At 36.8% G+C, this 19,878-nt stretch overlaps 4 protein-coding genes and 1 non-coding gene across 10 annotated transcripts in view; 3 read left to right on the top strand and 2 right to left on the bottom strand.

The window, feature by feature from the left end:
- LOC105191703 (synaptotagmin-4) overlaps nt 1–6,211 on the top strand; it is a 28,407-nt gene extending 22,196 nt beyond the window's left edge. For 3 of the 5 annotated variants that reach the window (XM_025301964.1, XM_025301963.1, XM_011155280.3), the window contains exons 6-20: nt 121–488; nt 1,010–1,235; nt 1,533–1,681; nt 1,848–1,883; nt 2,140–2,234; nt 2,347–2,520; nt 2,741–2,938; nt 3,143–3,412; nt 3,499–3,672; nt 3,822–4,020; nt 4,159–4,385; nt 4,449–4,668; nt 4,982–5,102; nt 5,182–5,393; nt 5,690–6,211. In XM_025301964.1, coding sequence (XP_025157749.1) covers nt 121–488; nt 1,010–1,235; nt 1,533–1,681; nt 1,848–1,883; nt 2,140–2,234; nt 2,347–2,520; nt 2,741–2,938; nt 3,143–3,412; nt 3,499–3,672; nt 3,822–4,020; nt 4,159–4,385; nt 4,449–4,668; nt 4,982–5,102; nt 5,182–5,393; nt 5,690–5,844 — 2,824 coding nt within the window. In that variant the 3' untranslated portion in view covers nt 5,845–6,211. Of the gene's footprint in view, nt 1–120; nt 489–1,009; nt 1,236–1,532; nt 1,682–1,847; nt 1,884–2,139; nt 2,235–2,346; nt 2,521–2,740; nt 2,939–3,142; nt 3,413–3,498; nt 3,673–3,821; nt 4,021–4,158; nt 4,386–4,429; nt 4,669–4,981; nt 5,103–5,181; nt 5,394–5,689 lie in introns of those variants that run through there. The other 2 variants (XM_011155281.3, XM_025301965.1) reach the window with 2 other exon arrangements.
- Nucleotides 6,212–7,125: 914 nt separating this feature from the next.
- On the bottom strand, nt 7,126–8,458 carry Svip (small VCP interacting protein). Its single transcript, XM_011155284.3, has 3 exons — nt 7,988–8,458; nt 7,523–7,690; nt 7,126–7,419 (listed from the first exon to the last, which is right to left on the bottom strand). Exons 1-3 carry the CDS (start codon nt 8,051–8,053, stop codon nt 7,405–7,407), a joined length of 249 nt encoding a protein of 82 aa, XP_011153586.1. The 5' UTR covers nt 8,054–8,458; the 3' UTR covers nt 7,126–7,404.
- A 630-nt stretch (nt 8,459–9,088) lies between these two features.
- On the top strand, nt 9,089–14,839 carry Klp64D (kinesin-like protein 64D). Of its 2 annotated transcripts, none has more exons than XM_019845335.2 (9): nt 9,089–9,446; nt 9,792–10,210; nt 10,409–10,599; nt 10,686–10,825; nt 10,967–11,164; nt 11,318–11,709; nt 11,843–12,260; nt 12,491–12,616; nt 12,772–12,800. In XM_019845335.2, the coding sequence occupies exons 1-9, from the start codon at nt 9,432–9,434 to the stop codon at nt 12,781–12,783; spliced, it is 1,911 nt and encodes a 636-aa protein (XP_019700894.1). In that variant the 5' UTR covers nt 9,089–9,431; the 3' UTR covers nt 12,784–12,800. The 2 variants fall into 2 exon arrangements, with proteins under 2 accessions (XP_019700894.1, XP_011153587.1); XM_011155285.3 differs by lacking the exon at nt 12,772–12,800 and adding an exon at nt 14,052–14,839 and having other exon boundaries at nt 9,432–9,446.
- A 132-nt stretch (nt 14,840–14,971) lies between these two features.
- Nucleotides 14,972–19,302, bottom strand: LOC105191707 (lysosomal Pro-X carboxypeptidase). Its single transcript, XM_011155286.3, has 7 exons — nt 19,051–19,302; nt 18,423–18,563; nt 17,727–18,007; nt 17,053–17,210; nt 16,798–16,970; nt 16,113–16,465; nt 14,972–15,811 (listed from the first exon to the last, which is right to left on the bottom strand). Exons 1-7 carry the CDS (start codon nt 19,216–19,218, stop codon nt 15,616–15,618), a joined length of 1,470 nt encoding a protein of 489 aa, XP_011153588.1. The 5' UTR covers nt 19,219–19,302; the 3' UTR covers nt 14,972–15,615.
- Nucleotides 19,303–19,660: 358 nt separating this feature from the next.
- On the top strand, nt 19,661–19,733 carry TRNAK-UUU (transfer RNA lysine (anticodon UUU)). The gene has a single exon. It is a non-coding gene; the product is annotated as a tRNA-Lys (tRNA).
- Nucleotides 19,734–19,878: the final 145 nt, after the last annotated feature.

Raw genomic sequence — 19,878 nt, 5'->3', positions numbered from 1 at the left:
TTCCGGATTTTCGCATTTGTTTGCTCTTATTATTCGCGCATAATTGGATTGAGATACCTCTGAAGTTCCTCTTTTTGTGTCGAATTTGTGTTGAAAAATCGGTAAAAATCGCTCCGACAGCGTCGGGATGGACATCGACCTGGCGGTGGAGAAGTTGTCGTTATCGGGCACGATCCTTGTCAACCTGAACCTGAACACCTCGGCGCCGTTCCCACACGCGACCGGGCTCAGCGTGAGTTTCTTGGAGAAACCAGACGTCTGGTTCAGCGTGAGGATTCTGCGGGCGGTGCAGATGATGGAGATGCCCCTGATCAAGACCTGGATCCACGCAGTGGTGACAGACGCGCTGGCCAGCTGGCTGGTCGATCCGGGCCACTTAGAGATGGATCTCAGGGCTCAAGAGCGACCTGGTCCCGGACTGGATTCCATGGCTAATTCCGTGCCACAAGGGGTACTCACCGTCGTCCTGTGTCAAAACGGCTGCCCCGGTAAGGATCCCTCGAAACAAGAGTCCTCATTAGGAATAGCGAGCATCTTCCGAACGTACCGTGCAGTTTCCTCCATTCAAATTGACACATGAAAACTAGACCAGAAGAAGTAAGGCCAATTAAGAGCAACGGTTAAAAGTAAAACCAGTTGAAATACAACAGAAAGAGAACAATGCTTACAGCCTACGATAGGCTATTCATCAAATTTTCATGATGTATACCAATATAAGTGCGGAGTTACTCGAGCACATCAAATGAACGCGTTAACTTTACGCTGCTTCGTGTCGTTCACCCGACGCTAACTAAACTCCCTCGCTTCGTCTACCCTGGAGAATCAGAATGAAATGATCTAATCGACGTGAAACTTTCTTCTCACACGACGGCCGCGGCTAAATGATACACTTTATTTTTTGATTACGGTCGTTTTCGGTCGCGTATACTATTCCTATTACGAGCCATTATACATACGTACTCGTTAGAAAGTAAAGTACAATGAACCTTCCTCCCTGACACGTTTCTAGCGAACGTCGCCGACGAAGTGAGATGGCTCGCGGTGACGGTGGGCGATCAGAGGAGGATCACCTCGAATTTAAGCAACGTGTGGACCGAGGACGTGTCCTTCTTGGTCGGGCCGCTGGATAACGAGAGGATCACGATCAAGCTTAAGGCGAAACGGCTCGTTAGTACCATCACTCTGGCGCAGTTCGAGTTGGCGTTGGGAGTTTACGATTGGGAGAACTCGCAGGTGTAAGTGGCGTACTGCTCGCGTTTAATTGAAGACTACGCCGAAGAATACGCGCAGTTCAACGCGCCGCTCCGGTCTTATAACTCGAAAATGAATTACGACTCAAAGATCAGTCATCAGAGATTAGACACAACGTCGAGTCGAGTAATATAATTAAGTGCAATCACGATTATTGGAGACGACCGAGGTCTAATTAGATCAATTAACCGGTTCAACTGAGAATCGAGGGACTTGCGACTAGACAAGAGGACTTTCCTCGACTCGTTGACGTTAATAATTCATTCATCTCGGTTTGACAGTGTGGAAACCATGCTGCAACAGAAGAAACCGTCCCGCAATAGCACTAATATTCCGAACATCAACGCGCGGCTGGAATACACCGCTCTGCCGCACTTGGATCCCGACTTACCGCAGCCGGACTTGGCAGCTGACAATTTGCATCTTGCAGGTACATATACGCGTATAAAAATATGGAATCTACAATAAAGTAAAGCGTAGGAATGAGAGGAATCAGTTATGAACGATGGCAAGTCGCGAAACTAGCTCTATGAAGTATCCGAGATACTTCCCCTCTTCTCGTGCGATCAGCGTATTATCGTATGAAATATTTTCAGTGTCGCGAGATTCTTACCACAGAGCGAACAAAGCAGGTAAACCTAATCGATGTGTCGAGTGGTGAATGCGAATACGTTGAGCATGACCGTACTATTCTTTGATTTGGCGCACTGTTTCGTTAGATCGCGCGCTCGATGGTTTTACCGTACGAGACGTAGCTCGTACAGTAGTGAAGACCTCGTCGAGCGCGATTATATTTTATTCTTCGCTTGTTCGTGAAGACTCGTAGAGCCGATGAAATGTCTCGCGAGGACACTTGCCCGTTTAACGCAGCGCATCGCGCATTTTCAGGGGTGCTGGTGGTTTACATCCATTCCGCCGACAATCTCAACAGCGACGCCGCTCAGTGCAACCCTTACTGCATGTTATTCAACAATCGAAAGAAGGTAAGAGCAATTTGCATATTATCGTCGAATATGTTCAAGCAACGTTTGAACGCACGCGACATGAAAAAAAAAAATACGTATACAAGCTGTCGATGTTCTGCGAAACTTTCAGGTGAAAACAACACACTACGTCCGCTCGACCACTTCGCCGGTTTGGGACTGCAGAGCGCAGTTTTTAGTGCAGGATTACACCCAAGTGTCTCTAAGCTTCGTCATTTATTCGTGGAATATATCAAAATCGGTAGACACGGACATGCTCGGACTGGCCATGCTATCTCTGTCGCAGGTAATTCAATGACTTTCCCAAAATTAAATAATTTTATACAAGAACCAGATAATGATTTTAAAAATGCAACTTCATATATAAAAGGGATTTTATTTTGTAGACATATTACGTTACGTTTTTTTTTTAGTTTTTCTTACGACAGTGTTTCATATATCTTGCTCTTAGCGATAATGGTGTAAAATCTTGCTATAGAAACGCATTATTATTTCTTCTTCCGAAGGACACGACCTGGATCGTCAGGAAAGAACTTACGCTGAATGGTACCAACATAGTCTCCACTATGACAGTCTCCGTTCTGTTTTATCCTGTGAAGAGTATACAACAAGTGCTCACCAGCCGTAGGAGCAGTATGGCCCCGACTATGATAGAAGACGAGCCAAAAATCAAACGAAACAGTCTACCGTGGATGCAACAAGCTGTTAGTCACGAAATTTTGCATTTCCCTAAAAAAGAGATTTTGCTATTAAATTAATAACTCCGTAAACACTAACAATAACATTACGCTAATGTTATTGTTTCCCAACTAAACGATGTTACTGCAATTACATTGTTGAGTAAAAAATTATAGCATTGATGTGATGTAACCGTTAGTTGGTAGCTTACTGGCTAAAAACACTTTCAGAAACTGTTATTAACACACAAAGATGTCGATCCTGCCTCCTCCGATATATCCAGCCTACTCTCTACCGGAAGCGGCTTAATGGAGGTGACGCTGTTACGCGCAAAGGATCTCGTCGCAAAAGACTTGAACGGCTTCAGCGATCCTTTCTGCGAATTGAAGCTGAACAACGATACGAAGTACAAGAGTAGCATAAAGAAGAAAACGCTGAATCCTTGCTGGGATGAAAGTTCCATCATGGGCTTGCCAAGGAGCGGGGAAACTTTAGATATCGTAATTTCGCAAATTCGCTCTGCAGCAAGATTTTATGTCGTCGGCTCGGAAGAGTTAGGGAATAATCTTTTAATCGATTCTTACAGGTGTTATGGGATCATGATACTTTTGGCATGAAGGACTACCTCGGGAAAGTATCATTGACTCTCGACGATATCAGAAAGTTGTCGAGCAACGATCAGTCCCATTGGTTCACGCTCAGAGGAACCAAAACGGGATCTGTGGAACTGAAAATCAAGGTCTTGTCGGAGGAATGCGAGGTACAGTGTTCATACGACACAGTAACTTTGATATTCTACAATGATATATTTACTGCTGCCATCATTTAACACTGTCTCACACTGCTATCGTACGATCTTTATCTTCTTCTAAATCTTGTTGAATCCCCAGTCGGAATTATTCGTTTCAGACACAAAGCACATATGCAACCAGTAATATCAGCGACAACTCTTCCCGTCTTAACACCGAGCCGGACTCCTTGTCGAGTATTGTGCGAAGACCTTCCATGGAGAAGTCCAAGATACGCCTGCATTTAGATCCGGTAGTACCGCCGCCGCCTCCACCACGCACTGTCACTCTTCTGAAGCCGACGACGTCTAACCAGTCTGGTAACGTTGAAGTGTCTGTGACGTATTTGATATCCTTATCCTTGATATCCTTGACGCATCTCAATCTTCAATGAACATAACAATGAGTATCGTTCAGTTACAGTTTATTGTAGGACTTGTGTATCATTTGTGATGCAGATAAAGCTAGTGTGACCAGCAAAGAATCGAACGAGGCGAACGGCACGACGAGCTTCTGGATTCCAAAAGTCATCGCCGAATCCACCGCGGATAATTCCATCGACGAGGCTGATACGAGTAAAAACAGGGAGAGACGATCCTCTCATCACAGCCTTACTCCCAGTCCTGAACAGAGTTTTGGGAAGAAACTACCGCAATATAACAGTTTCCGCGTGATGAAACAAAAGGTATAAACACATCGAGTTTACTGTGGTCAACATGTCAGTTCAAGGCACGTCGTGTGATTGTAGGTGAAGAGAGGTTTAAAACTTCGTAGATTTCGGTCGGAAGTAAATATAGAAGATAAGAACGAGAGCAAGGGTATCACGTTGAGTTTGGAGCCCAGAGGCGGCGGAGAGGCCGATGCAACGGAACTCTTGTCGGAATCCGGCCTGGCTCACGCGGTGTCACAACCAGATATGCTGGGTAGGATAAGGCAACCAAGTCCGCGATTAAGATTGAGACCGAATGGTTAGTTGATGACACTGAGAAGTTTGGTATCAATTCTCTTTGGCTTAATATTTCATAACACGTCACGTAGTTACGTAGAATCCATAAAAATCTTCCATAGATGTGTTTTTTAAACCCCATGCGGAAACTGTATATAATTTTTTGCCATGCTTATCATTAATTTGAAAAACATAAGAGCTGAGAAAATAAAAATATGTCAATTTCTATTTCTGTGCGAATAGTAAAGCTTCTTTTCTTGGAAAGCAATATTTGTTTAGGGTTTCAGAAATTTAATGTTAAAATCTGTGAAATAGGCCCATGTGATTCTTTATAGATTTAAAAATCATCAACGGTACTAGAGAGAAGTATTCTGGTGTAGAAGGGAAGGTTCTTCAAGCACAAGGCCTTCACGTGGCGCATATCGCCCAATTATATTGCCGTGTGAAGCTTCAGACGTAAGTGTATTTTGATATTGATGTCGTATATGTGACGATGGCAGTTTGCAGACTCGGTGATTGAGCTAAAGATTTTTAGGTGCACCAGTCCTGACAAGATCATGTCAGCTAATGGCGGTAAAACCATCGCCAAATCACGACTGCTACCGGCTATGCCTAATCCTCAATTCAGCATCGATTTTCACATAGAAGGCGATGGTGTACCGAGGCAAGCGTTACTGATATTTGAAATAAGGAGTGCTAGCAAGGAACTGTTAGCCAGTCGACGTATAACTCTATACGAATTGCTAGGTATAATACTTTTTAAATATTTCTTCTGTAATATATACATATAATTATTATTCTATTATTCATATTATTCTATAATTACTATATGAGATATATTCATTTATTATTCTATATTTCTTATCTATATTATTCTATAATATGTGATGTATTCAATTATATGTTACATCACATTATCACAGCCTTATCAAATTCGGCCATTATACATTATACACTAAATTATATATTTATATACTTTTTTATTATATATTCAGTGTTTGCATATATTCTATACATAAATTCATTTGTTTATGAATGTCTAGGGGTGTCCGCCGCTAGCGACGAGATTCACACGTGGCTGGCGTTGAATAACGGAGCCTCGTTAGAAGTACAAATCGCTCACGGAAAAGAGCTTAAGAATAAGTCGACGAAAAAGCTGTTTCGCTCTTGGTCGGTTCATCGGATAGGAAAAATATGAAATTCAAACAGAACGGCATACTGCTGCTGTACAACATCGATCTAACGTATATTAATATAAAAGAAAAGGAAATAATAAGACTTCTCTTTAACTTGTTTCGGGAACAACATCTAATTCTCGGGACGCATATTCCATCAATATTTCTCGCGTGAAAAACAAATACATGAGAAATTATTTTTACAGACAACAACTATACATATAATTTTTTTCACAAGCTTTTAATGACAATACCTAATATCATACCATTTCCAACATTTTATTAGCATTCCATATGATGGTCTCCAACGTTTTGTACAATTGTACTAACAAGAAGTTTCATTCTCTAGTACATAATTTTTACGACAAATTGTATAAGATAAATTATACATATATATATATATACATAAAATAATAATATAATAAATAAATAAATATATATATATTAAGTCTTAATTTATACATACTAGGATTTTTCTAAAATTGCAAAATTTAATACAAAAGACATTCGAATTAATAAAAAATATATTGGAACATCACACATTTAATTATCTTTGTAATTTCTGATATATTACATTTGTACATTTACCATGCAGCGCATTGCTGTTTTAAAATACAATATATGTAACATAATGCAATATAATAATTATATATAATAGTAAGTGTATATTTTGTATTATTTCAAATATAATATTATAGATATAAATACAGTATCAGAATTTAATTGGGGAGTTTCTTCTTTTATATATCACACAATTATTGAATATTACAAATATCAAATATTTTATCAAGTATTTTAATATATATCAATCTTGTATAAGTGATTATATCATAAAAATGACTTATTTTTAGTCTTGTTTCTCAATGCATACATATATTTTTTTTCAGTATAGGCATAGATAAATTTAAAAACTTGAAACCTGATAAGTGCATTTTCGTCAAAGAAAAAAAGTTAATATATTAAAATATTTGTTTTGTTATACTATTCAATTGTAATTTTATTTGTAATTGCACATGTGTTAACAATGCAAATATATATAAATATGTAAATATATAATTTATATATTTTTATATACTTGTGTTTTAAATAGATAAATTATTCCTTTTTCAACAATATATCATATATATTCCTTGCAAATATAATATGCCCATAAAAAAAATAGAGAATTATATGCATTTTATAGATTTAAGCAGAAGTAACAAAATTTCACACACACAAATGTGATACAAAACTTTATAACAATTGCAATGTTTCAAATATTTTATAAAGTACATTTACTATAAAAATATATAATGCAAATTAAATCAGCTAAAAACAAACTATTATTACTAACCATTTGGTTGTAGATAAGGCAATATAGTTAAATTAAAATATACAAAGTCTATACTTATAACTTTTTAAGAGTTCATAAAATTATGAACTCTTAAATTGTAGAAGATAAGATTGCACTTGCGTGATCGTATTATGCTGTTAATAATGTGAAATCCCTGTATCACCATGACCAATTAGATATTCTTCTCTTAAGTATATTTAATACTTTGCAATTAAATATGTGCACTTTAAAAACAGTACCGTTCTTCAATTTAATTCATTTGCCACTGAAAAAATATGCAAAATTTAATATTAATAAAATTTTCTTCAGATATATGATTAAGTACATTCAATATAAAATAAAAGAAATAACTATTCTGATATTTTTACCTTTAGCGTAGGTTGTGTAGTACTGGCACCAGCTTCTTGTTCTCGCCTCTCACGTTCCATTGTTAATTTCTGCTGTCTTTTAACAGCTTCTATATTTTTTATACCTCGTTGTTGCTGCTCTGCTATTCTTCTCTCTGCTGCTTCCACTTGTCTCTGTCGCATAGTTTCCTGATTAAACAAACACATATAAATGTCATTTTTATATTATATGTATAAAATAACATGTCAAATATACTATGTAGCACAATTTCATATCCTTATATTAATATAAAAATAAGAAAATTATAAGAAACAAGTTTAGAAGTTTTTCAGCAACAAAAAAATTTTTCTAAGTAAGAAAACTGGAGGTGCGGAACTTTGCTTATAGGTCATTATAGATATCGAACAGAATGTTACTACGACTTAAAGAAACAATCGCACAGCAAGAATTTAAGTGCACGCACATAACCCTTGTTGAATACATACCCGATCAGGAGTAAGATCTTCGTATGACGATTGTTCTTTGTAACAAGATGCACAACAGTTACCCATGACGAGATGTTACGCGAACAAACTGAGCACTATTACTGCTCGAAATGTCGCTGTGCTTAATTAAATAAACACTAAGCCTTGTATATGACAGATACAAACAATACTCGTCAGTTGAAGGTCAGTTCAGTTCAATTCAGTTCAATGTATGTCTCCGGACGAATTAGGAATACAGTAAGGTACGTCCACACGCCATTCTCCAGCTTTTCGGCAAGACAATTCCTCTGGTTGATACGAGGATATTCGAGAAGTTAACGATTATGAAGGTAAAAGAAAAACAGGAACACCGCGTCCCCACGATAAAAAAAGAAAATATGCGTAGTTACAGAAACCACATCCAATCGCCACGAAGGCGAACAAAAGATTTTGTTATTTGAGGATGAGCGAATTTCTACTTTTGGATCTTGAGAGGAGCTACATTCCGATATTCACTGCCAACACTGAAATTCTATAGTATACGTGACATAAACTATGTATTTTCAGTACTAGCAATGAATTTCGGAACGCAGCCCTGATCTGAAAGCATATGCCAATCAGAATCAAGAGATTATGGACAAGTCGGCGCGCTCCTACTCCTCAGATTTCTATCACTAATAACTCGATAATTATTGTGAATCTCGCAAAACAGTATGGGACTTTTATGTTTGTCTTAACCCGATCTACCTTCACACTTCGGGTTGGCAGCTAATTACCGGGCACCCTGTATTTATACGATGTATATAATTTTCACGATATTAATCATACACAATCTCAATTCTTCTTTTCTTTTGCGCATGTTAACATATTAATTCATGTTACAAACGCATAACAATGTGCGAGGCCGTGCTTGTCAAGTACTCTATTGTAGTTGTAGCACGGACATGAACCGTCTGAATGTGAATGTAGCACGGACTGCCACCATATGCAGGTTTTACCGCCGAGACCGGAAAGTGGATGTAGCATCGTAGTTCCCCTCTCAAAATGGATGCAGATGACGCCCTTGCCCAGTGCAAAAAGTCGTTGTCGTCGAAAACGCCGTGTTGGCCGCCCTCAGGTTCCTCTCTGACGAAACAAAATGCTCAGTAATGTATACTTTCAGATTCCTGATGAATCTAGAAGAATATTCCAATGACAGTGAAAAGTGGAAGAATGAAAGCTCCAATGAAAAGTGGATAAAAATTGTAGTATTTCACATTTCAGAGGGCGCGTCGTAAAAAGCGTTCCAAGAAAGGCTTACAGCATAGCCGCTCTCAGGCTTCTCTCTGCAGCAATCGATCCATTTGTTTACGGAGGTCGTCTGCTAGCCTGACGTTTCGATAATACTTTGACGTTTTTACATAATGCTGTAAGAAAGTGGAAAAAGTGCGCTTTTATATGATTATTGCGGGAAAACGGATCCGCAATGCCGGGGAGCGAAGTTAGTAATATTTCTCACAACAAATATATGTTTTCTAAATCGGCAATGGACTCTTCTGATATCTCAAATGTCAAACTTGGTTGAGGGCCTATAAGAAGAATTGCAGCATCTCTATAATAACGATTTTATCATTATAATTATTCTATTATTTTAATTATTATTCTTAACGTTACATTTATAGCAAATTAATCATTATTTTATATCAACATTCTTTTTTATCTTACTGTAGAATCTGCTATATCCTAGTGTATAATTTATGAGAAATTGCGTGTGTCTAAGATTAAGTAACAATATTTATTCTAAAATATGAGATTTGGTTTTACATTATCTATAATGTTTATTTAGGATAACTCTACAGAATTAGGAGAAATTGAGAATGTCAGGGTGGTAGTAAGAGTTCGACCTTTGAGCAGCAAGGAATTGGATGGCCGCTGCAAGAATATAATAGATGTGGATGCATTGAATGGCGAAATTACTATAGAAAACCCAAATGCAGCACAGGGAGAACCGCCGAAAGTCTTTTCCTTTGACGCAGTATTTGATACAGATTCCACACAAGTAGACATCTATAATGAGACTGCCAGGCCTATAGTAGACAAAGTACTACAAGGCTACAATGGAACAATTTTTGCATATGGCCAGACAGGCACCGGCAAGACTTATACCATGTCAGGTGCTAAAACTTCTCCACAAGCCAGAGGAATTATTCCAAACACATTTGCACAGATCTTTGGGCACATAGCTAAGGCTGATGAAAATCAGAAGTAAGACATTAATATATTTATCTTTAGAAACAAAATCTAACTATTTTATAAAATATATTTTTGTAATATGAAGCATCTTGGAAAACAGCCATTAAATAATTAATACATAATTTATATTTTTGTCGTTAAAGTAGATTAAACTTATTTGTTGCATCAAAGAAATGATCATACAGATTAATCAGTGATTAATGTTGATAGATTTCTAGTACGAGCGACATACTTAGAAATTTATAATGAAGAAGTTCGAGATCTTCTCGGCAAAGATCAGAATACTCGGTTGGAAGTAAAGGAACGACCAGACATTGGAGTGTTTGTGAAGGATCTGAGTGGATACGTCGTAAATAATGCTGACGATCTAGATCGCATAATGTCGCTTGGCAATAAAAATCGTGAGTAACGACATTATTGTATTTAACAAACTGATGTATAACGTGTATAAATAACGTCAAAAATAATTGTAAACTTGCAAATATAGGTGTTGTTGGAGCTACCGCCATGAATGTATCGAGCTCGAGATCTCACGCAATATTTACCATCACAGTGGAATCTAGTCAGATTGGTGAAGATGGAGAGCAACATGTAAAAATGGGGAAACTCCATTTGGTGGATTTAGCCGTATGTTTAATATACATTGTACAATCGTGAAAAATAATACAAGCCTAAATATTGTTTTTCACATATGCGTATGACATCTTGTAGATTTTTTTCTGTACTTCTGAACTTCTTTATCTGTATCTTTTCATTTTTGTATTACAGGGATCAGAGAGACAAAGTAGAACGAAAGCTACCGGGATACGGCTTCGTGAAGCCACTAAGATTAACTTGTCACTATCTACATTGGGAAATGTAATATCCGCATTGGTCGACGGACAAAGTTCTCACGTGCCTTACAGAAATTCCAAGCTGACCAGGTTGCTTCAAGATTCATTGGGTGGAAACTCGAAGACATTGATGGTACGTACGATAGCAATGATACAAATACTTTATGTGTGGTTATTTATTATGAAATCATACAAAATCTCTTGTGAATATATCAAATATCATATTTATTCAAGTTTAGCTTTTTATTGAACATCTGATAATAACTTTATTAATATGATATTGCAGTGTGCGAATATCAGTCCGGCAGACATAAACTACGATGAGACTATAAGTACTTTACGTTATGCTAACCGCGCGAAGAATATCAAAAATCGCGCGAGGATCAACGAAGACCCGAAGGATGCTCTGCTTCGTCAATTTCAAGTTGAAATCGAACAATTGCGCAAACAATTGGAAGAGAACGGTGCGGAGCTCTCGGAGTCCGAGGAAGAGTCTGAGGATTCGGAAGAATCAAAAGAGACGAAGCGAGAGAGGAAGGTTCGACGTAGGAGAAGTCAAATGCTGACAATGGAAGAATTGGAAGACGGAGACACAGACTCGACAGAGAAGATCGATAAAGCTGAGAGAAATGATAAAAGCCCCGTGGATAAGGACGTCATTGAATTGAAGAGGACTCAGTAAGTTTATCGAAATGAAAAATTAGATATAAGACAATCTTCACCTATAAACATACATTTTTAATATAAGTAACGAATATATAACAAGATAATATTCGTGCATGAGATTTTAAGCTGGACTTTACAATTCCAGAAGCGAGAAAGAAGCACTTCGAGAAAAAATGCAAAATTTGCAAAACAAGATTTTAGTGGGCGGTGAGAATCTATTGGAGAAGGCGGAAGCCCAAGAACAATTGCTGGCAGCCGCGGCGATCGAACTTGAGCAGCGAAAAAGCAGAGAGGAACAACTGAAGAAGGCTATCAAAGCGAAAGAGGCGGAACGCATCGACATTGAAGAGAAGTACTCCTCGCTGCAGGAGGAAGCAGCTGGGAAAACGAAGAAATTGGCGCGGGTGTACACAATGTTGATGTCTGTCAAAGCAGAGTTATCCGACTTGCAGCAGGAACACCAAAGGGAGATGGAAGGCCTTCTAGAAGGTGTACGGGGAATCGGTAGAGAATTGCAACTACAGAATCTGATTGTGAATCATTACATTCCCGTTCAGTATCAGGTGCGTGCAAGTATTCTCACGTGAATTTTTCCATCGAATAAAGAAGATAACAATGCATTGAAATAAAATTCAAATTAAAGTAGAAAATAAAGAATTAATGCAACCAAGAATCAAGAGTAAAAAATTTAAAACACAAATCTCGGAAATATTCATCGAAATTAACTAAATTAACAGCATACTTATTTGATTTATTAAATACTTGTCTTACATCCACCCGTGTTGTATTACAGACGATGATCAAGAGATATGTTCATTGGAATGAGGATATTGGTGAATGGCAGCTCAAATGCGTGGCGTATACGGGAAATAACATGCGTAAAGCGCAAACCGCATCGCCAGCAGGAAATAATAAAGATGTAAGTGTTTATTTTATAATTATATTGGGTCTGGGAAAAAGTTCGTGGTGTTTTTTTAGTAAAATTCAACTGGTTGTCTTATAGTGTGAAAATGAATTTATTTAAAACAAATATGCTCCATTATTATCGACAATGTTTCGCCATTTTTCGGGTAGAGCCATCAGTGAAGAACTTCTGTGGTTTCTGGTTGAAAAACTGAATCAAGTGGTTTTCACAGGCTTCTTTTGAAACCAGCTTAATTCCATTGAGAGAGTTCTGCAGAGATCGGAACAAGTGATAGTCAGAGGGTGTTATGTCTGGACTATACGGTGGATGCATCAAAACTTCCCAACCAAGCTCTCTCTCGCAATTTTTGACGGGTCATAAAAGAAGTGTGTGGTCGGGCGTAGTCATGATGGAAGACAACACCTTTCCTATTATTCAATTCGGGCCGTTTTCTTTCAATTGCCTGGCGTAATCTCTCTAGTTGTCCACAGTAGAGTTGAGAATCAATCGTCTGACCAACTGGAAGTAGCTCATGGTGGACGATTCCCTTCCAGTCCCACCACACACACAGCATCACCTTTTTCGACGTCAATCCTGGCTTCGCGAACGCTTGTGACGGCTCACCATCCCTTGTCCACGATCTTTGACGCTTCCGATTGTCGTACGTGATCCATTTTTCATCACCGGTTATGACACGTTTCAGAAATGGCTCGATTTCATTGCGTTTCAGCAGCGCATCGCAGATGTTAATTCGGTCTATCATGTTTTCCGCGCTCAACTCATGAGGAACCCATACATCGAGCTTTTTGTAGCCAGCTTTGTGTAAATGGTTCAAAACAGTTTTGTGGTCAATGCCTAGCTCCATACCAATATCGACATGCTGATATGCTTATCTTGCTGGACTTTTTCAGCTTTTTCAGTAATTGGACGACCAGAGCGTGACTCATCTTTCACATCAAAATTACCAGAACGAAAGCGAGCGAACCATTTCCGCGCAGCAGATTTTGATAAAGTACCTTCACCGTACACAGCACAAATTTTTTCACAAGCCTGCGCAGCGTTCTTCCCTTTGTCGTAACAATATTGCAAAATATAGCGCAATTTTTCATTACTTTTCTCCATTTTCAAACGCAAACAACTTTCCAACCACTGCACCAATTTCGATGTTTATACACTCAAAGTAACGCTCGAAGTGTCACCTTTCCAACGAGCGTTTAGTGGTGTCACTGCGATCTGTGTTTCCTGAGTTATTTGCAATTGACGCCATCTATCGGGAAAAACGCCACGAACTTTTTCCCAGACCCAATATTTAAAGACGTAAGTGTTTATTTAATAATTACAATACGAAATTTTCCTCGTTATTACTAAAATTATTAAAAAATAACTGAAAAACTTCAAAGCTTTCCAAAATATCCCAACAGATCATCGTATAAATCTTTTTCGTTCGCAGGCAGCTTCACCAGATATGTCAAACATATATTTATCTTATAATACTGGAATAGACGATACGTTCGTGCAACCGAAAAAAGTAAGAAGTCGTTCCGGTGTACCCAGGCCAACCACGGCGCATCGGCGTACACCGCACTGAAGACACAGATCCTCGACCACAATGTCACAGAGGTTTATCTCTTCTTATACTTTTGTAGATCTTTTTCGTTTTGGATGCTCGCGTATCCACGATTCGTTTGCGAGATCGTGCAGTGTATCTTGTTGCTCGTATCGACGATTCGTGATCAAAAAAGATACGAAGAATTATGTAACACATCCATTTTAACGTTTCCGTCAACATAATTCGCGATACATATATTTTTAAGATCTTGAAATTTTTTTATACAGTCATGTGTCTCGAAAATACGTGACCATACATCACACGTATATATATATTCGATTAATTGAAGATACAATTTAACATTGACTCGGTCAGTAGAAGCTGACAGTTAGTGCACACAAATACTGGTTTAAATATTCGTTATGAGATGTAGATATAGTAGATGTACCTAAAAACTATTGAAACACATTCCTTTCGTATTTAGAACGCATTATAAGAGGTACATAGGTATTTTATCTACAAGTAACAAATCTTTTCTTTTTTCTTAATTCACGATATAAACTATTAGCACCTTCTCGACACACGAAATTCAAATTGTGTGTGTTTAAATTACTAGAGATACACATTTTCGTGTTAACAATATACGAGAAAGAGCGCTATTGACGTGGAAAACTATATATAAGCCCGTTAGAAAAATGAAAACGATACTGTACCTGTGGAAAAAGAAACGAATTCGAGAGTTCGAAAGAATCAATATATATCACATCATGACACAAATTAACATATAAATTCAGTTACAAATACGATATTCTCTGCCTCTCTCTTTTTTAAGAAAAGTTTTGTCTATATTTCGAGATTCGTACATCTTTGGTAATTGGTAACCTTATTCGCTCACGTCCTACATGATTTCTTCGTCGCATAAAATACGATAAAGAAATAATTAGGGAAACTGATACAGCGCATACTTACAATTACTGTCAAGTATTAGCATTAAGTAATCTCGATAGTGGCGTTTTACGAATTCTTATTTGAAGAAACGACGATTTTGATGTGCTCTAGTAGTATCCAAATGAGAATTATTGAAAGACAGTCTAATCTTTCAGATTTCCTATTGAGATGTGTTTCAGACTTTCGCATTGTCTCGAAAGCATCTTATACCCTATCGAATTTTTTTATGTCTTATTTATAATGCCTGACGAAGCAAGCGCATTTATTATTTACTGTGATATCGAAATATTTTCGCGTATGTTTTCGATGGAGCTTTGTCGACGCTTTATTTAATTTTATAAGCAGCCCATAGCACTGCTAGATATTTATTGTTGTCGCAGTGTACGCGTCTAGTTCTTGTATTTATCATTTTTGCGAAATAAAGAGTTTCGAGAGAAAATGGACGGGCGTATAAGTAATTATTCTCAATAATTCCAAAACAGCTTTTTCTATCGAACTTCGTTTCAGAAGTCTCATTCTAGCGATATTCGTCAATCCACTTTTTGATAGAGTACCGATGGAACTTGCGTGTGAGAATGACGCTGTACGGATCATTGCTGTTGCTCTCCCGTAAATCGAGATGATGCGCGGCATCTGGGATTAAGATAGCTATCGCTGACGAAGACAAGTTCCGCAGCACACCTCCGCTCGTCCATGGATCTAGCAATCCGTTGCTAAAAGAATAAAGATATAAAAATACAAACATGGTTTTAAAATTTACCAATAAACAAGCTGTGCGGAACATACAGAAGCAGAAATGAAGTGCAAAAACGGAGGATTAAAAATATTTTTATATTGCAAAGGACTTCTTTCACTATAGGATAATATAAAGAATGAAGATTAGATAAGAAATATACAAAGTAGCGATATCGATTATATATACCACGATTTATTATCAACTTTAACGGAAGTCTTGAAGAGACGTTCGAAATGAGAAAAATATTTTACATATATTTTACACGAAGATTTATGTACCTAAAATTGATGTTAGTCACGGTAGAAAGATTTTCGCAACCATACTGCTGACAAACTCTGTGAGGTTGCGGAGTCACTGAATATTTCTTGAAGCAAGTATTATTGTAATCCTTGAAATCCCATTTTGACGGCTCAAACATGTCGTTGACACCGTCGGGACACATCGGCATCACCATTTCTGTACACGCCTGATAATCCCATCCTTGAGCTGCGTCCAAGCCTGGTTCCGCATTCTCAGTAGAGATGCAAGTTGCTTTACCGGTATAGTTCGTGTAAATACTGACAGCTCCGTGAAGCGCTAATAATAGAGGTTTTCCCGTCAACGAAGAATTCGTCAAGTGCCGACAGAAAACCTGATTGAAAGAAAGAAAAAGAAAAACAATCACAAATTTTCAGCCTCAAAATAGTTAAAAAATGTAAGACCAGGTCAACTTTGCTGGTAAAGAATCCATAAGAATCGGTCAAAAAGAAGTTTACCAGTTGAAGTATAAAATTCTTAAATATATAAATGGATTAAATCAACAAAGCTAATGGAAGTTGATGCCAGTTACTGGTTGTGATAAATAGAATAAGACACAAAATTAAATGTCTTATTTAGTATTATTATATTTACGCATAAGCATGCAACCAATAATCTGTGTTCTCATAAGCTTTGTTAATTTAATTTCAAGTATAAAGCATTCACATTGATCGGATTGCCCGGCAACGGTGTTAAGAAATTAGTCTCATATGGATAGTCGACCATAGCCAGGTCTGTGTAGACTTCCTGTAGGAAATCTTTCAATGTCTTCACATGCTCCGCAGTCTTCAGTGGTTCACACAACTTCCAGTTGTCCGATAACCACTTTTTACCCTCGTCTAAAACGAGAAAATCAATAAAGGTACAAAGAGAACTTGTCAAACGGATTACATTGAATTGTCATTGAAACTGCTTCGTTACCGTTTGAGGTTACTTCGGTTATCGTGTTCCACGATTGCCGAATAAGTTTGGCACATGTCGGATTCGAAGCGCGAAAATCCGACGTTACTATCCGGGCAAATGCCTCGCATTTTACGATGCCGGTGAATTGTAAAATCGGAGCAGAGGCTGCAATTGCACTGCAACAAATATATTTTTTATAAACTCAGCGCAATTAACTATCATCTAATAAAATGAGAATTCTCACACTTAAATAGCAAACAGACAATCGTAGAGAAATATATTGTTTAAATATAACTATTATACTATATTGTTGTATATTGTTGTACTATAAGTGTTAATACGTATCCACACGAAATAAGTTTACGACATACACATACACACATGTCCAATATTTTCAATTTGATTTCCTATTATTTTAAATCTCTTCACAGTGTTGTCTTCAATGTAGTTTTCGCTAACATTTAACACCAGGATAAAATGCGGTTAATTAAAAATCGCGATTAAACTTAATTTTAGTTGGTGAGATTAATCTTATATGTAAATTCTTTCAACCAATCTCCAAGATATCTCGACGATTCCAGCGCTAAACATAAGATAAAGTAAATACGTATATTCTTTTCTACGCACATATACTTCAAACTATATAATTAAGACAGAATCACAACAACATTATCAATCATTGATAAACGCACCCTTGAACAATATGAGGGTACTTCATACGCATCCAAGCGCTCAGCATACCACCATATGAGCCGCCGAAAAGTATCACCGGACTACGCTTGTATCCCGGCTTTGACCTTAGGTATTGAATAAGTTCCACGTAATCGGCCAGAACTTGCTGAGATGTCAGATATCCCAAATGCTGTGGATCAGCAAAGGACTTGTTTCCAAAAGGCAACGACTCGCCATAATAACGGTGTTCTGCGAAAACCACTAGTGCACCGAATTGTTGAGCAGTTTCCCATAAAAAGCCCTACCAAATATATTACATTAATCAAATCATTAAATATACATATGCATATGTTCATATATATTGTATATTATTTTCTGAAAATGGATGGTCTTGATCTTAATGCTAATCCAAGTAATATAAATTATTATTATTATTTATTAATTATGGGCAATTGAATTGATTAGATTAGAATAAAATTCTTATCTAATCTGGTATATACAATGATATTATAATGTATTTAACAAACATATAATTTTATAAAATTTATTATTTACTGTACATATAAAAACATGACATATGGGATATACAAGACACAAATACAATCAATATTTCCATATGTTTAATCATTTTAGTGCGATTAATTAAAAAATTAAATAACATGATATAATATGATGAATATATTAATTAGAATATATTTAAAATCATTTGTTCTTACCGTATTTTCAGCAAAAACTTCAATTCTGCCTTCATTTCCAGTGTAGAAAAATATGGGAGCATCATCTTCTGTTCTCCAAGTATCATTAATAAGATATCTTAATTTAAAGGTATGGTCTATGGTAAAGCTAAAGTGATCCACCTTTAAATATATGTAATATCAATAACAATTTAAAATTAACAGTTGAAATAATAACATAATTGATATATTTATCATAAAAGATCAAAATCACAATTATCACTGATAAAAATATTTTTAAAATTATTTAAAACAAGCTAGACTCAAAGTGTTCTTCTCGCTAAAGAAATGAACTGAAATGTTTACAAAATATTGGAAACAAATCCATGAAATAATACTATTCTAAGAATAAATATAGTAAATATACTCTAAGAAAAAAAAATTATAATATTATTGTTACTTAATGTGTTTACTAAGTACATACATACGTACATATACATACATGTACACACATTTTTTTTACAATATGTAATTATGCGTGCGTGCGTGCGTGCGTGCGTGTGTGTGTGTGTGTGTACATAATTATGTATTCGTATACACAATAGCCATATAATTTACAATTGTGGTAAAACTCTCAATAACGGTTGTTAAACGAGAAATATCAACTCACGCGCACGTCAAATGTTTTGATTTCGTATTTATATTTGGCATCATACGATGTGTCGTAATTAGTAGCCGCTTGCCGAGTCTCGGCGAATTTACGTTGGAGTGTCAGCTGTAACGTTGACTGGGACAGTGCTGACACAAGCAGCCAGACGATTTTCAAAAATGTATCCATCGTACTACCTTGAGATGTAAATTCTCACTGAAACCAACGATGTGGCATACCCGGTACCGGGTATTCCGGTCAGATGTAAGCGCATTATTCAGAAATGTCTCCGCGCACGCGCACGAAATACGTTCTCAGGAATCTCACATAAGAAAACAAAGTACAATAATAAATGTATATTTGGTAAATGTAGTCATTAAACTTTTGTAACATTAAACTTTTTAATTTAATAATTAAAATGTTTTAAATTTTTATTACTAATAGTATAAATATTAAGTTATATCAGTATTAATGTAGTCTATATTTTCAGCTCGAAGAGGAAAGTACAGACCGATTATATTTCTTTCTTTTTTTCTCTTATAGTGTTTTTCCTTATTTAAATGACCCTTATAGGGATAGTATAGAATACATTCAGGTCAACTACTATATTTCAAGCTTGCTAAGTATAGTTGCCCGGATAGCTCAGTCGGTAGAGCATCAGACTTTTAATCTGAGGGTCCAGGGTTCGAGTCCCTGTTCGGGCGATTTTTTTTTATTTGAAACTAGAAAAATATAAGTCTTGACATATATTTTATACATATTAATTGCGGCACATATATGAAATTTTAACATTCTTTTTAATAGATCTATTATATGTATTGGGCTACATTATATATATATATATATAAT

Source organism: Harpegnathos saltator, unplaced genomic scaffold (assembly GCF_003227715.2).
Source record: "Harpegnathos saltator strain DR-91 unplaced genomic scaffold, Hsal_v8.6 scaffold460, whole genome shotgun sequence".
NCBI classification, from domain to species: domain Eukaryota; kingdom Metazoa; phylum Arthropoda; class Insecta; order Hymenoptera; family Formicidae; genus Harpegnathos; species Harpegnathos saltator.
This window is presented reverse-complemented; position numbering and strand designations above follow the sequence as displayed.